This window comes from Anser brachyrhynchus (genome assembly GCF_964034855.1).
Source record: "Anser brachyrhynchus genome assembly, chromosome: 1".
NCBI classification, from domain to species: Eukaryota; Metazoa; Chordata; class Aves; order Anseriformes; family Anatidae; genus Anser; species Anser brachyrhynchus.
In genome coordinates, this window is record NC_137694.1 from 30,981,945 (window position 1) to 30,998,122 (window position 16,178).

Genomic DNA, 16,178 nt, shown 5'->3' on the forward strand with positions numbered 1-16,178 from the left:
GCTTGGTTTTGGAAGATTTGTTTAGTGAAACAAAATTGAGAGGGTATTTCGTGTAGGCATTTAACTTGGAAGCATTGTAATTTTTTTCTACCATGGTTCAGTGATACTTTGTTATTGTAAATGTAATTTTCAGAGGGCTTATTAAAGAAAAGACAGTCACTTCCAAAGAAGTTGTATTATATTTAAATATTTTTGTTTAGACTCCCGAGTGTATATACCTTTACTGACACAGTTTACCAGCTAATATTCACTGTACATAAACCTTGTAAAATCAGGAGACTGGTACAATGGAATAGTAAGAGCTGAGTCAATTCAGAAATTTGTCCAGTCAATGTAGGGTGCTCCTCGCTAGTTCTGATGCTGCTGACCATCGTTTCTTAGGAGATCATACGGACAACTTGCTGTCAGTTCTTTTATCGCTTGTAATTTTTACTTTGTCAGGCTGAATATTCATCTAATGCTGACTTGAAGGGGGGCATATTTCCGTCTGAAATAGCCTCCTGATAGTCATTGCAAAGGAAAGCCTAATAAGGTAGTGTTATTCTTCATACACGATAACTTCTCCCCTTAAGGAAAGCTTGTTTATGATATATGGCAGTCTGATGCGTATTGCAGGCAATCACTTCATGCTTTGCCACTTGCCATGCACTCTAATTTGCCGTCCATAGCATAGTTTGGGAGACTGCCCTCTGATTGTCATGGATGCAGGTCCTACCACGGTGATGTTAATAATTTTTAACATGTATAGAAAATATGCATGAAGTTGGTTAATACCAAGTCCCCTTACGTTAGTTGAGTGGGGTACCCTAAGCCCTATTTCCTGTGCTGAGTTTCTCTTCCATTGCAAGGATTATCTGTAGTGCTAATTTTGAAAATCTCAAACAGGTTGGAGATCTCTTCAAAGATTGTTTATCTTCCAATTTTTGTTTTACTGGGTATATATATATGCATTGCTGGTTTTAGTAGCACATATATTTTAGATTTGGGGCTGCAGAACCCTTTAGATTTATTTCAGTTGGCATTTCCTCAGGAGGGGAAAAAGATAAGAGCATAGAAGAAAACAAGTTTCCCTTGGGTCAAATCCAGTCCTCTGTCATAGTCGCCAAGTATATGGACTGCGTTTGATGACTGTAGTTCATAAACATGTAAAGCGGTCTTTGCTGTTGCTGCCCTAGTAGAAGGTTATTTAGAGAAGGATATTTCTTCATCTTTTAATGGCCAGAAAAATTCTGGTTTTCACTCTGTTCATAGCAAGTGTACACAAGTTCTCCTTGTGCCAGTACTGTTTTCCAGTTTAATTTACTGTTCTTTTAGTAGTATTTACACTTCTGATGTGTATATGGAAAGTACTCTTATCCTTTTTTTTTATTTTGCTAGTCTGTCTATGCCAAGCTGTCTCAGTCTTGCAAAATAGGCTCTGTGTTCCCTTGATCATTCTAATAGTCCTTCATTGCACCTGCTGCAGTTTGGGTAATGTTTCTTGAAACTGGACTATTCAGTGTGTTTTGGCATGACCTAAGACATACTGTGGAAAGCGGAATGATACACCAGATTCAAAATTAGCATTTCTAAATTAGAAGCAAAATTCAGAGAAGCAAATTTGATCAGCTGGAACACTGTATTCTAGATGATGTTTTAGCTGTGTCATTAAATTCCTTTTTTTCAAAGGAAGATAGAGCGTAGAATTACAGTTGCCTTTTCAACAGCTACCTCGTGTAGGTGGTTTAAATGATTGTGATATGGTGCTCTACCCTGATCTTTCTCATTCTTGGTCTGAACCCAGCTTAGTTCTGAAGATCACAGCTTTGTGTTTATGAGCACTTTTGTCATGTGTCATCTCATTTGGGTTTTCCTAGGCATCAGAGTCATTCAGTATTTATTCCAAAGTCTTTGTATTTACAAAGCCTCTAACTTTGTAGTAGCAGACTTGATTAGTAGTTACGTACTTCTGAGAAAACGGTGAAGAGGATGAGACCCAGACCAGCCTTCTAGTACTTCTGATAGAAAGCAGTCCCCAACCGAAGAGTTCCTCACTCACATAGACTCTTGTCCCATCTGGTTATTCTCCACTGTAGTCTCTTTAATCACTTTCCAGTGGTCTGGTATGTAAGGTGCTTGATAAATCCAGACTTTCTTCATCTAAAAATTCTGATTCAATTTTGGTATCAAGCCTTCAATAAATCCATGGTATATTTCATCATCCAGGCATGTGTTTAATTTAGAGAATGAATTCCTACAGGACTCAGGAAAGTGTTGTTTAGCTGCAAAAAACTTTATTTAAAAAAGGATGGTATCATCTCTTCATTAGTAATGAACATAATACTACCACAGAACAGGGAAGGAAAGCGACCCTTGCAACCATTGTCCAACCTCTGCAATGTGCCTATCTCTATAAAAACATATGAAGAAAAGAACAGCTGAAATAACTCAACATAGCATGAGCTATAGGCACTTTTAAGTTGTTCCCTGTTCTGTCTTTAGATTACTCATAAAAAATTCTTAATGTTTTTATGAGTTCTAACAAATTAATCTTTCGTTCCTTTTCATTTTCTGACCCTCAGTACTTTTTTTTCCCCTCTCCACAGGTTTTCTGTGTGATACGATTCTGTTATTCAAGAGTTATTTTTCTGTTTGGGTGCAGAACCTTTCCTTCAGTTCTTTCTCCCCTCTCTACCTCGTTGGGGCTGCAAATACTAACTAGTTCATATCCAAATCCCAACCCTTCATGGCAATTATCTGCAATAATTAGTTCTTTTTTCTCAAGTTTTGTCCATTTTAAGATCAAATCCTTTAGTTATCAACCTGCTTTGTTCCAATTGCAATGAAATCTAATGTCTGAGTCAACAAATAAAGAATAAAATTATATTAAATGATTCAGATATCTTGCATAGATTTCTGTTAAATAAAAAAAAAATATATGGGAAGCCCAATTTCAGTTGGGTATTACAATATGAAAGGCAAAACTCATCTTGAACACTGCCTGTGCTTCTCAAGCTGGGGTATGTGTTTAGGGCTAGTATGGATTCAACCACAGGCCAGCTTATTTTTTTTTCTTGGGTTGCAGTCTGTAATCCTCTCTTGTTCATTGTTTGGGAACCAGTTTAAATACGTACTATCCTAGTGACATTGCTAAATTAGTGTAATTAAATGTGGTACGTGGCTTATGCTTTTAATGAAATATCTGACTATATTTTATTTTTTTCATGATGTCTGCCAATATCTAATAAATCTTCATCAGTACAATGCAAGTACATTTTCTTTATCTGACATAAAAACATTAATTCAATAATGTCTTCAGAACAGCTGGTCACTTTCTGTGAATTAATGACTAGCTGGGATGAGTTAATAATTTAAGATAATCACCTAGTCTTCCGCAGCCAACCATTCATTCTAAAGAAATGTCAAGAGCAAACATGGGTAGTGTAGGGGGAAAAAAACCTAAGATACATTACTAAATGTTTAGTGATGGCAATAGTGCTGGTAGCTCTCAGAAGCGTTTAGCATGACATTTGTGTGTATACAAACAGTATGCTATGGCACTGCTAATTTTTAGAAAAGTAAGTACGGTATGGGCGAACAGTAACCTTTTCAATAAACTTTCAATCTTTACTAGATATTTTTATCTTTTATGTAATGTGATCTCTCAGCGTAGGGTGTTCTTTTTTACAACTGATGTAGCAGAAGTACAAATACAGCTTTTAAATTCTTTTTAATTGTCAAAGACAGGAGTAATATTAGTGCCATTTAACAATATAAATGCAAATGTGTTTAATTTTAATTTTCTGTACGAGCACCTTCTAAAGACTTTTGCTATTAGCCAGTTCAAGTGGAATCGGTTTCCCAGTCGCCACTGGAGCAGTTGTTTGAGCATTAGTTTTTCTAGGGTCTGGGGAAAAAAAAAATTTGATAGCCTTATAGAGTAATGACCAGAAGACATTTGAGGAAACTTAAGGGAACATCTCTGCCTCTTCTTAAGTAATGACATCTGTTCATTCTGTAATAGTTAAAAATTTGGTGTGTAAGAGGAGTGCATTAAACCTCTGTCACCAAGCAAGGCCTCTGTTAGGAAGCAGCATTGCACAGAAGACGTTATAAATTGTACATAGATGGCCCAGTGACATCTCTGTTAGCATGGCTGTGAGGCAAGGGTGGCTTTTCTTAAAGTGCATGAGGCATTTGTATAAAGAGCTAACTGTACGTCATTGTATGCTGTACAGGAGATAATCTGATTTATTTTAAAAAAGTTTTCTCACTCATCTTTCAAGCATGAAATTAAATCAGACCCACCATTAGAAGGAAGCTAAACCAAATTGTTCTGGTACACCGTACCTTTTAGAGATGTGTTAGGAATATTGGCACTGCCTCCCATTGCTACCAATAGAGAGGAAACAGTTCTACTAATGCACTCTTTACTGCTTGTAACAATATCTTATAGGGTCAAAATAGTTTGTGCAGGGACATAAAGATTTCCTGTGCTTGCTGGGAGTCATCCTTAGTAGTGCCCTGACTGATTACTCACAAAAGGAAAGCCATAATACAAAAAAAAGTTTGAAATATTAGATTACATGATTACCCTGGTTTGTTAAACGTTAACTTTTGTACTGAGGAGAGTATACTTGTACTGAACGCTATGGGAGCTGGCTTATTGTCCAGTTAAATCTGAATACACACTCTCTCCTTTTTCACAATGTATGTATTAAGAACTGTAATTTGGTAGCCCAGTGACGTTTGGCTGAGCAAGCCATGACGCTCTCTGTGTGAATATACAAATAGTATCATGCCAGCGCTGGGAGCCCAGTGCAATCAGAGGACTGACTGGGATCTGAATCTTGAAGATACCGGTATGGGAGATTGTACAAGTAGTCAAACAACCCTCCTGTTTTCTACTCTGAGAACATTTGCTGCTACTCCTGTAAACATATTGAATTTGCTTTTGACTCGGCAAGACATACCTTTTTATCTATGGAAACTCTAGTAAATGTTTTTGGAATAAGTATTTTAATTTTTCAACCAAGTAATCACTTGCAAAAGTGCAGACTCTTCAAACTCCTCATTTGAAACGATAAGCCCTAGCCTTAATCCGTGTCTGTTCATGATTATGTTGATTTTAAACGTGGAATTTGAAAAACACTTTTTTGAAAAAAATTTGAAAAAAGTCTGTTCAGAATCTCAGCCTGTCTTGTCTTAGCCTCTGGTAGCTTTGTACTAATTCTGTCTCCACTTCTTCCACAAATACAATGAAAGTAAACAACAGAGCAAGTCTGTAAAAGTGAACTAAAATGCAAAGCATGTCTGCATAGGCAGTGAGGTGAAATGGTTACTATGGAGCCAACAAACTCGGCTTCCAAATATCAGACTTGGCTTTCCTAAGTCATATATCCTTCACCCAATGCTAAATTATTTTCTCCACAAAGCTTAACATCACTTAAGTGAAACTTCAGCACACAGGATGTTACAGGGAGCAATTACAAGGCACAACTTGAATCTGACACAATTAAGAAATGTAATGATAGCTTTTGAGCGTATGGTGTATTCTGAATTTCAGTTAAAGTCCATAGTAAAGTGTGGTTCAAACCGATTTTTGTTTAACATCAGTTTAATAACTGGTTTTAAATTACTGAGATAAATATCTGAGTGGTGATTTTGTGTGCTTTCACCATACCTACTTATATGGGACAGGACTTTCAGCAGGTTCTGTGTTACCAGGCTCCAGGTGGTCTGCAGCACTTGCTTTCTTTGAGACCTCCTGGTGTCTTCCTTCTGATTATGAAATAAAGAAGGAAAAATTGACAATATTTAACCAGGCTTTTCTTTATCACTAGAACTGTGTAAGCCATGTATTTTCAGTAAAGAGATTTCATTGGAGCATGTGCCTACAAAAAGAGAATTCGGGGGACTTTAAATAATTTGATCTGGTAGACAAATGACGAGGGAGCTTTCCCTGACTATTTTGTAACTTTAAATACACTTGTAGAAAATATTAGCTACAGCTTTAGACTCTAGCCAACCAACACTAGTCCCTAAAAATAAGGTTACAGTTGCATTGGGAAAGTTCTAGAAAAATCTGTATGGGGAGGGGAGAACATTTCATAAACTTCAGTTAGGAATTACTTGATAAAAGGTTGAGTAAAGCATAATAATTGTATGTTTGCCACTTGGAAAGCCTTTGGCAAAAGACTGAAAGTAATGTCTGAGTGACTTTATTGCTTTGCTATCACAAGCAAGCTTGTTTATACGTGTCTCTGTTTTAAGATTTGATTCTTAAATTCCTCAATTATTTTTACTGGATTTTTTTTAAAGCCTTCTCTACTGTTAACTGTCATTAGGAAAGTTATAAACTCTTCTTCAGCACTTGCTTGCAGTGACATTCCTACTCTGGCGCTTTGTGCTCAGTGTGCTGCCAGCAAATGAAGTTGCCTTAAGTGTGGATTGGTTTTGCAGAGTTCAGAATATGGAGAAGTGGACAGGAGATGCCAGCGCACTGACCGCAGCAGCACAGAACACAAAGGAAAGGGGTGACTCATGTATGTCTGGGAAGTGAAAAAGATTGCAATTACACTGAGAACTAATGAAACGAGAGAAGACGGTGAAACGTAGTCAAGGACAAACGATCTAAGAATGGGAGAACAAACAGTGAGGCACTGCTCTACTCTGGCTGTTTGCCTAGCACATAGTCAGAACTTCAGATAATTGCACATTTTTGTGGATGTCGGTCAGCACTTCAGTCATTTAAAGAGTTCCTATAAGTTTCGGTTCATTTCCAAACTAAGAGCAGCAAGTGGAAAAAGCATATTTGCATATATATTGTTTTTATAAGACTTCTGATGGTACTGACAAAGTTCCATTTCTTGTAAGAATGGCTTTTAAAATGGGTTCATTTTACAGCTAAAATAACATGCCTTTACAATGCTTCATGTACTATTTCTTCAAGAAGAGTAGAACTTCAGGAAAAATCGAAAGAGGTTGAGGCCTCAGGAGGTGGTTTTGTCCAGCCTCCTGTTCCAAAGCAGGTAAACTTCAAAGTTAGGGCAGCTTTCTCAGGGCAGGGCCTCACCCAGCTGAATTTCAAAAGTATCCAAGAATGGAGATTGTACGGCTTTCTCTATCTGCACTCTGTTCTGCACTTATTAAAAAGAGTCTGGCTGCATGTTCCTCCCCCTTCAATAGTAAAAGACTGATTAGACTCTTTCTTGGCTTTCTCTTTTTCCAGGCTGAGCAAACCAAAATCTTCTCACTTTTCATGTTCAGCCCCCAAAACATCTTAGTGGTTCTTTACTCTCCGCATTCCAGTTTCTCAGTATCTCATAAGTGGGTGTCTAAAACTGGGCACGATATTCCCAGTGTGACCCCCTGAGTACTCAATAAAAGGGAATAACCACTTCACTCGACCTACTGGTTATGCTTTTAACCTAATATGTCATCAGTATTCATGCATGCAAATGTGTGTTGATAATATAGTATTATGTCTAATAAACCATTCATATTGTTTTTTCTATATGTACACAGATTACTGCTGTAGTATGGCTCTTATCTAGTAATGTAGATAAAAGGGGCACCACAGTACTTGGAAATGCTTTAGTCTGTCAAAAAGGAACTGAATTTATTAGGAAGCGAAAAGGTTTAGGGCCACACAAAGCATTGCTTTCTAGAACTGGAATCGCATCTGAAGCTTATAGTGTAATTTGAACTATCACTTTATGTCAACAAGATTTTTGTGATGCTATATGTGGTATAAAAACGCTTTTTTATTTACTTTATTTTGTTTATATGAAGGCTTTGGGAGAGCAGAATTGTGCTATCCTAGCATGGATCCATTATATGTTTGCTCTTCCATTATAGATAACGTTGTGAAAATGTTTAATTAAAATAGATAATGGACACGAGGCATACAAGAATTTTCATACACTTTGAAGGCTGCATTCTGTCACAGTGCATTTTGCATGTCTTGCTAATATCAACATTTGTTAATCACCATACTTTCAAACATTGTAAAACGCATTATTTTGTAAATAGTTTTATTTGTGAAAACTCAGGCACATCCAAGTTGCCATTACATGAAGTACTGAGTGCAGCTTGTCACTACGATACCTAGTTTCCCATATCTTTTCAGTGATATCATACTTTTTCCCCATAGCACATCACAACTACCTAGTTTGTTGTTTTTCCTACAAAGTATTTTACTAATGTTTGGTTTGTACATTCCCCAGCCATGGTTGTCCTTCTGTCCATGTCCTTCATCAATACATTTAAATGCCTCGGTGAAACTTCTTCCTTCTGGATTACCATGTTTGGTTTGTCATTCCTCCCTGCTGCAGAAGCATGTTGTGTAGATCCTAGTTCTTCCCTCCTACTAAGTGGAACACTTAAATCTGAGCTTGAAAAATAGGTGGATTAAAGATGAGAGATTGTACCAAGAAAGTATAGCATTTGAAATGGAATGGACCCATAAACTGAATGACGTCCTTCTGGAAATAGAGACAAGAATCAGATTTTGGCCAACAGGCATCTCTGTACCTATAGATAAAATAAACAAGGCCAATTTATTTTATCATTTATCTCCAGCTGTTTAATTGTATGAAACTTTTCAAAGTGGCAAGAAAGCTCATAGAAAGTAATAATGGAAGAGGAAGCTATTGTGTTATTCAAGGGATGTTGCATACTACTAGCAGCCATTCAGTCTCTTGGTTACACTGCACTGTGGTTAATATATCTTTAAAAAGCTAAGCACTTAAAATAGAAACATTCTAATTGGTCAGTTATAAATAATTTGTATCACTTTGTATAAAATTATATAAATATTAAATAGAATTGAAAAAAAATAAAGATACCAAATAAATTCAGTGGTTCTTCAAATTAAATTGATAGGCTGAACGCAGGGGAATTCCTTAGCAAAGATCCGTGAAGATCCCTGTAATCTCAGTGTATCTTACGTACAAAACTGCAGACTGAATCACTTGGAATTGTATTCCAGTGTCCCAAGGACGAACACGAAGAAAGATATGTCATGATTTCTTTGAATTTTAAAGAAAGTAATCTTTCATATTGATAGTCAATGTCATTCAATATTGATAGTCAATTTATTTCTCAAGGAAGAGTTTTTGTGCAATTTTATGAAGATTAAGAAAGCAAACAATTATTCAGAATCAGAAAGGTCAATTTTTTAAACTTAGACCTGGATTTTTTGTTTGTTTACAGTTTTCCTTACAATTCACATACATGTGAGATCACTGAAACCAATTTTACAACTTGTGCAATATTTTTTACATCGAGATTTCATTCTTTGACATAATTTGTTCTAAGCTTTCTGAGATAAATTATTGCAGTATTTTCTTCATTGAGTCCTCAGAAGTCCAGTTTATAGTAACATTATTTACTGCTTCAGTAGTCGATCATTGTAAGCAGAAGAGCAACAGGATGAACACCTTTGTTTAACAGAGTAAGCTGATTTGAAACACGATATTGATTGGGTCATTATCAATTGTAATCTGTTTGCAGGTGAAGAAAAGAAATCAGTTCCCTTCCTTATTGAGTCCTACTCAAAACTTGCCAAAAATTACATATATCTATATAAATGCTAGAAATTATATTAAAGGTGTCCAAAAATTACTAGGAGTGGATATTTACTGTCAGTCCAATAAACCTAAATTGGAGAATGTTGAAGTATGGAAGTAGTTGCATGAAGCTGGTAGTGTCATCATAGTGCACATTTGATATGTGTAGTATACATTCCTTAGGTCTTTTATTTGTCAAATTGACAAAAATGCAGTAATTTTCTAGTATTAACTACATCGTGTATTTTGATAACACTAATCTTTCCCATGGTGGAAAAAATCAAGTTTAATTAAATTATATTGACAAACTTAGTGAAAATTATCTGGTAAGCATTTCTTCATCTAGGATATAAAGAAAATAAGCACCACGAAGATAAGTATTAAGATTTCAGATTAAGATTCATGGGGAATTTTATCAAGGACAAAAACATCCTTGTATTTAGTTTTTTTTTGTGGAATCTAATTTAAACGTAAGGATAATAGGCACTGAAAAGACTATTCATTTTAGCAGTGTTTTGAGCAAAGTGGACAGTAGTCCAGAAGGAGTTCAAAGATCTTTTTGTAGTTTGAAATGGAAGCTTAATTAAAAAAAAAAATCAAAGCTCAGTAATCCTGTTTTTACTTATCTAGCACAGCTGTAGTTAAAAGGAGTTTCAGTAAAGCGTGCACTGATTCCAAAACAGTTTTTATTCCAAACTCTTATTGAGCTGAGTTGATTCATTTTTTTTCCTATTCTTGTAATATGGTTGTCAGGTATAGGGCGTAGGGAGTTGAGGGAGCTTTTGCATAATGCTTATAGTAGTCCATATTCTTTCTCTTCTATATTTTGAGGTTTTTTGTATTGATTTTTGAATAGCTAAAAAAAATCTTGGTCTCTGCTATAACTTACTACAGAAATCTTGAAACCCAAATCTTCTGCATGTTCATGAGTAGTCAGCATGGCTGTACAAAGGGCATCTCATGATTGACCAACCTGATAGCCTTCTACAATGAGGTGACTACCTTGGTGGACAAGAGGAGAGCAGTGGATATTGTTTACCTTAACAATAAAAAAAAAGCCTTTGACATCATTTCCCATAGCACCGTAGACAGTGAGGTGGATTGCAGATGAGCTGAATGGCCAGGCCAAGGGGTTTGTGTCACAAAGGCCAGTTGAAAGCAAGTCACTAGAGATGTATCCCAGAGGTCAGTACTAGTGCCAGTATGGTTTAACATTTTCATTAATGACCTCGATGATGGGACATAGTGCACCTGCAGGAAGCTTGCGGATCATACGTTACCTGGGTGGAGTCACTGGTACACCAGATGGTTGTGTCTCTGCTCAGAGGGATCTCAGCAGGCTGGAGACTTCTCATGAAGTTCAAAGAGGAGAAACGCAATCCTGCATATGGGGAGGAATAGCCCCAGGCACCAACCCATGCTGACACTGACTGGTTGTAAAGCAGCTGTGCAGAGGGACCTTGGGGTCCCAGTGGACAAGCTGAACGTGAGCCAGGAATGCACTCTTGTGGCAAAAGAGGCCAACAGCATCCTGGGCTGCATTAAGAACGGTGGTGCCAGCAGGTCAGGGGAGATGATCTTCACTTGCCATCCTGATGAGGCTGCATCTGGCATACTGTATCCAGTTCCCCAGTATAAGAGAGACATGTGCATACAGGAGCAAGTTCAGTGTGGGACCACAAAGGGATTGGAGCATCTCGCACATGAGGAGAGACAGAGAGAGCTGGGAACGTTCAACCTAGAGAAGAGAAGGCTTACGTAGGGTGTCTTACCCATGTGTACAAATTAAAGGGAGCCTTATTCTTCCCAGTAGTACCCTCTGAAAGGACAAGAGGCAATGGCATAAATTAAAATACATTAAATTCCATCTGAACAGAAGAAGACTGTGAGAGTGGTCAAATACTGGAACAGGTTGTCTGGAGAAGTTTGGAGTTTCCATCTGTGGAGATTTAATACCCAACTGTACGTGGCCCTCAGCAACGTGCTCCAGCTGACCCTGCTTGAGGAGCGGGGTTGGACTAGATGATCTCAATAGGTGCCTTCTAACCTAAACCATTCTGTCATTTTTCCAAGTCTTAAATCCAGGCTATAGCATCCTATGTAATTACTGTGCTTATAGAGCATCCTTAGCTCTTGTCATTTTTTATTTTAGGATCTGCAGGTTTGGATTTTGTTACAGAATATAACCTTGTAATAGTAGTAATAAACATTTTCAGATGCAGACTTCTGGGTTGTTAAAAAAATTCTCAGTAGCTTATCTATCTTAGCTTAAAGATCTTCAGAAGATGAACTCATAACTTCATTCAGATTTTCCAGTGAATACTACTGTTTGAACATCTCTCTTCCATACAACACTCACACCAGTAGAACTGACCAGCAACCTAAGAGGTACTCTGAGAGAGTCCAGAAGCCCAGGAAACCTGCTGCATAGCACAAACAGAACAATTGCACGGAAGGTGGAAATCAATGCCTATTTCACTGAAATAGTTTTGTATATTAATGCTATTTCTAGTTTAGTTTATCATTGTAATTTATTTTACGACCATGTATTATATATAATGCTAAACCTTTATTTTTGATTTACAGGATGGAGGTTTGCTTCTAAATAATCCTTCTGCACTGGCAGTTCACGAGTGCAAGTGCCTTTGGCCAAATGTTCCGTTGCAGTGTCTGATATCGCTGGGTACTGGTCGTTACGAAAGTGAAGGAAAGACGAATGTCACATACACGAGTCTGAAAGCCAAACTCACAAATGTTATCAGCAGTGCAACTGATACAGAAGGTTAGTGTCTTAAGGTGCATTGGTACTGTACTGTACTTTTTTTTTTTAAGATTCTTAGAATTATCATTCTTGATTATCATAACTGAGGTTGTCCTAGAATACAAGATAAACATTGTCCAGAGAAAAAAAACATGTATAGGGTTGTCTGCAAAATTCTAGTGAGAAAGGTGGTTTTTTGTGTTTTGTGTGTGTTGTTTTGTTGTTTTTTTTTTGATAAGGCAATTGTGGAAAGATGTTTACTTAGCAAAGCAGCACATACTTACAATCATTGTGTCACTCCAAAGCACTTGGTGTTCAGATTGTAGGACTGTGTCTCTCTCCTGTAAATGTAACAGTTTCGTACATTTGTTTTAAATACAGAAGTTCACACCATGCTGGATGCACTGTTACCACCAGATACTTACTTCAGATTTAACCCTCTTATGAATGAAGACATACCTCTGGATGAAAGTCGGAAAGAGAAACTCAATCAGCTGCAGACAGATGGAATTCGTTATTTAGAACGAAATGAAGAAAAACTGAAAAAAGCTGCAAAAATATTAACACAAGAAAAATCGACTTTGCAGAAGTTTCATGATTGGATAAGATTAAAGGCTGACATGTATGAAGGCCTTCCCTTTCTTTCCAAATTGTGAATATGTAATGCATGGAAGATTGTAAATGTAAACCCTATTCCAAAAAACTCATCCAGTACTGTAAAGCAAGAATGTTTATTGTGGGTAAATAACATCTCTGGAAAGCTGTCCGCAGCGTTCTGGTGAAAGCAGTTCAGGATGGCTGTTTTGTGCACACTTACTTGATATAAAGTTTTATGGTGTTAATTATTTTTTGAACTTTAGGGATCTTACTGTTGTTCTACTTAATTTTGTTAAAGTTGGTAAAAACTGAAAATTATGAAAACAATTGTGCTATACATTTTTCAATGTATGTACCATAATTATGGTGGCAGTGAGCCTTTATTCATCAACTACCAGGCTTGTTCAAAATTAACAAAAAATAAAATCTTCATTCGCCTTAGAGTAGGCAATATACCTGTTGAGGCTCTTACGTAGCCAGTTAATATAAAGAAATGTAACATCTTAAAAACACTTTTCCTGTGTTAATTGCACTTTTATGTTTGAAAGATAACATCAAAGTTCTTTTTTATTATTTCCAATGTTTTTGTACATAACCGTATTCAGTAAGATGTTTGGATGACTATAAATGGCATATTAAATTATCAAAATTAACTGATATTCTGGGGACTTGCTGCTTATTGTTTTTATTGGAATGACTTCACATTGGTTCATTCATTATTTTGAAAATAATCCCAAGCCCCCAAATTTCATTTGAGCTGCTATTCCTGTCAGAGAATACAGGAAATAACTAGTGAACTGTTTGAAAATGTTATGCGAGTGAGAAGCTTGTTATAGAAGCTGCAGTTCTGGATGCCAAACTTCACAGGTTTCTAGGCAAGAGAAATTTAGCAGTTGATACCTGAAATAATAAATTATGCATTTCCTTTTATCTTTTAGCTTTCATATGTGAATTCTCTAGAAATAGTTCAAGTTGCAAAGTTTTATTTACAGCGTACTACGATCTTACTACTCATTTCTTTGCAACTTCCTGCTTACATCGAGCACGGTGGTGTGGTAAGCAATGGCAATACTGGACATCAGTAAAGTGACATTTTCAACAACAGGAAGGTACAAGTGAGTTCTTAGAAACAGTAACATGACTTCTGAGAATGAGGAAAAGGCTGAGATTCTTAATGCCTTCTTTACATCTGTCTTTACTAGTCAGACCACTTATCCTCGGGGTGTTCCTGGAACTCTGGGATGGGGAGCAGAATAACCCCCCCATAATTCAGGTGGAAACAGAGACCTGCTACTCGACCTGGACTGTCACAAGGCCATGGGACCAGATGGAGTTCACCCGAGGGTGCAGAGGGAGTTGGCAGATGTGATTGCTGGGCCGCTTTCCATCATCTATCAGCAGTCATGGTCAAATGGAGATATCCCAGGTGACTGGAGACTTGCTAATGTAACGCCTATCTTTAGAAGGGTCGTTAAGAAGGACCTGGGGAACTACAGGCCTGTCAACCTGACCTCGGTGCCAGGAAAGGGGATGGAACAGGTCATCTTGAGTGCAATCACACAGCATATGCGGGGGATCCACCGGGGGATCAGGCCTAGCCAGCATGGGTTCATGAAAGGCAAGTCCTGCCTGAACAACCTCAGCTACTTCCATGACCGGGTGACCTGCCTGGTGGATGAGGGACAGGCTGTTGATGATTTCAGCCTATATTTCTGCAAAGCCTTTGACAGTCTCCCATGGTATGCTGGAGAAGTCGGCAGCCCATGGCTTGGACAGGTACACGCTTTGCTGGGTTCAAAACTGGCTGGACGGTCGGATCCAGAGTGGTGGTGGACGGAGTGAAATCCAGCTGGCGACGGGTCACCAATGTATTTCCCCAGGGGCCGGTGTTGGGGCCCATCCTCTTTACTATCTTTATTGATTATTTGGATGCCAGAATTGAGTAACTCACACTCAGTAAGCTTGCAGATGACACCAAGTTGGGGAGAAGTGTCAATCTGCTGGAGGGTAGGAAGGCCCTGCAGAGGGACCTGGACAGGTTGGGTCAATGGGCAGAGGCCAGTGGGATGAGGTTCAACATGGCTAAGTGCCGGGTCCTGCACTGTGGCCACAACAGCCCCATGCAGCGCTACAGGCTTGGGGCAGAGTGGCTGGAAAGCTGCGCAGAGGAAAAGGATCTGGGGGTGTTGGTTGACACTCACCTGAACATGAGCCAGCAGTGTGCCCAGGTGGTCAGGAAGGCCAATAGCATCCTGGCTTGTGTCAGGAATAGTGTAGCCAGCAGGACCAGGAAGGTGATCATCCCCTTCTACTCTGCTCTGGTGAGGCCGCACCTCGAGTGCTGTGTTCAGCTCTGGGCCCCTCAGTACAAGAAGGACATCTAGACCCTGGAGCATGTCCAGAGAAGGGCTACAAAGCTGGTGAGGGGCCTGGAACACAAGTCCTGTGAGGACTGACTGAGGGCACTGGGGGTGTTTAGTCTGGAGAAGAGGAGGCTCAGGGGAGACCTTATTGCTCTCTACAACTGCCTGAAAGGAAGCTGTGGGGAGCTGGGGGTCGGCCTCTACTCACAGATAACTAGTGATAAGACCAGGGGGAATAGCCTCAAGTTGTGCCAGGGGAGGTTCAGGTTGGAAATGAGGAGACATTTCTTCTCAGAAAGAGCAGTCAGGCATTGGAACGGGTTGCCCAGGGAGGTGGTGGCGTCACCATCCCTGGGGGTGTTCAAGGAAAGGCTGGATGTGGTGCTTAGGGACGTGGCTTATTGGGTAGTATTGGTGGTTGAGGGATCGTTGGACCAGATGATCTTGGAGGTCTTTTTCAATCTTAATAATTCTATGATTTAATATGACTGCAGTGAAATTTGAGTTAGCTGCTGTCACAGGTTGGGACATTTACCCATCAGTAAGACTGCTTGACTGGTTTCTCAGTTTTTGCCTATTAGTATACAGCTACATTAAACTATTTACTACATAAAATGTCCAGTTTCCTCAAAAAGCAGTGCATTTGTCCATTTAGTTTTCAGGAGTAATCAAGTGCCATTGCATTATTTAGTAAAAATAACACTTTGATAGTCACCTTCTGTACTTGTCTTCTTAAATCATCAAAAATGTGATTTAGGCTACCTTTAAGAAAGGGACTTGGAAGAAAACAACTGAGATCTGAGATCCTTTGGTATCTCAGGAGCTGTTGCATAGTATTCTGTGACTTTGCAGGAAAACATTTGATTTGGACTATTCCTTTTTTTTTTTTCTTTTTCTTTTTTTTTT

The 16,178-nt window shown here is 38.4% G+C and overlaps 1 protein-coding gene across 7 annotated transcripts in view; it reads left to right on the plus strand.

Moving 5' to 3' along the window:
- The window catches only part of PNPLA8 (patatin like domain 8, phospholipase A2), a 37,011-nt gene extending 23,445 nt beyond the window's left edge, over positions 1-13,566 (plus strand). For 5 of the 7 annotated variants that reach the window (XM_080557303.1, XM_080557305.1, XM_080557306.1 and 2 more), the window contains exons 10-11: positions 12,138-12,333; positions 12,694-13,566. In XM_080557303.1, the coding sequence (XP_080413429.1) occupies positions 12,138-12,333; positions 12,694-12,968 (471 nt within the window). In that variant the 3' untranslated portion in view covers positions 12,969-13,566. Of the gene's footprint in view, positions 1-6,441; positions 6,652-8,207; positions 8,462-12,137; positions 12,334-12,693 lie in introns of those variants that run through there. The other 2 variants (XM_080557307.1, XM_080557308.1) reach the window with 2 other exon arrangements.
- Positions 13,567-16,178: the final 2,612 nt, after the last annotated feature.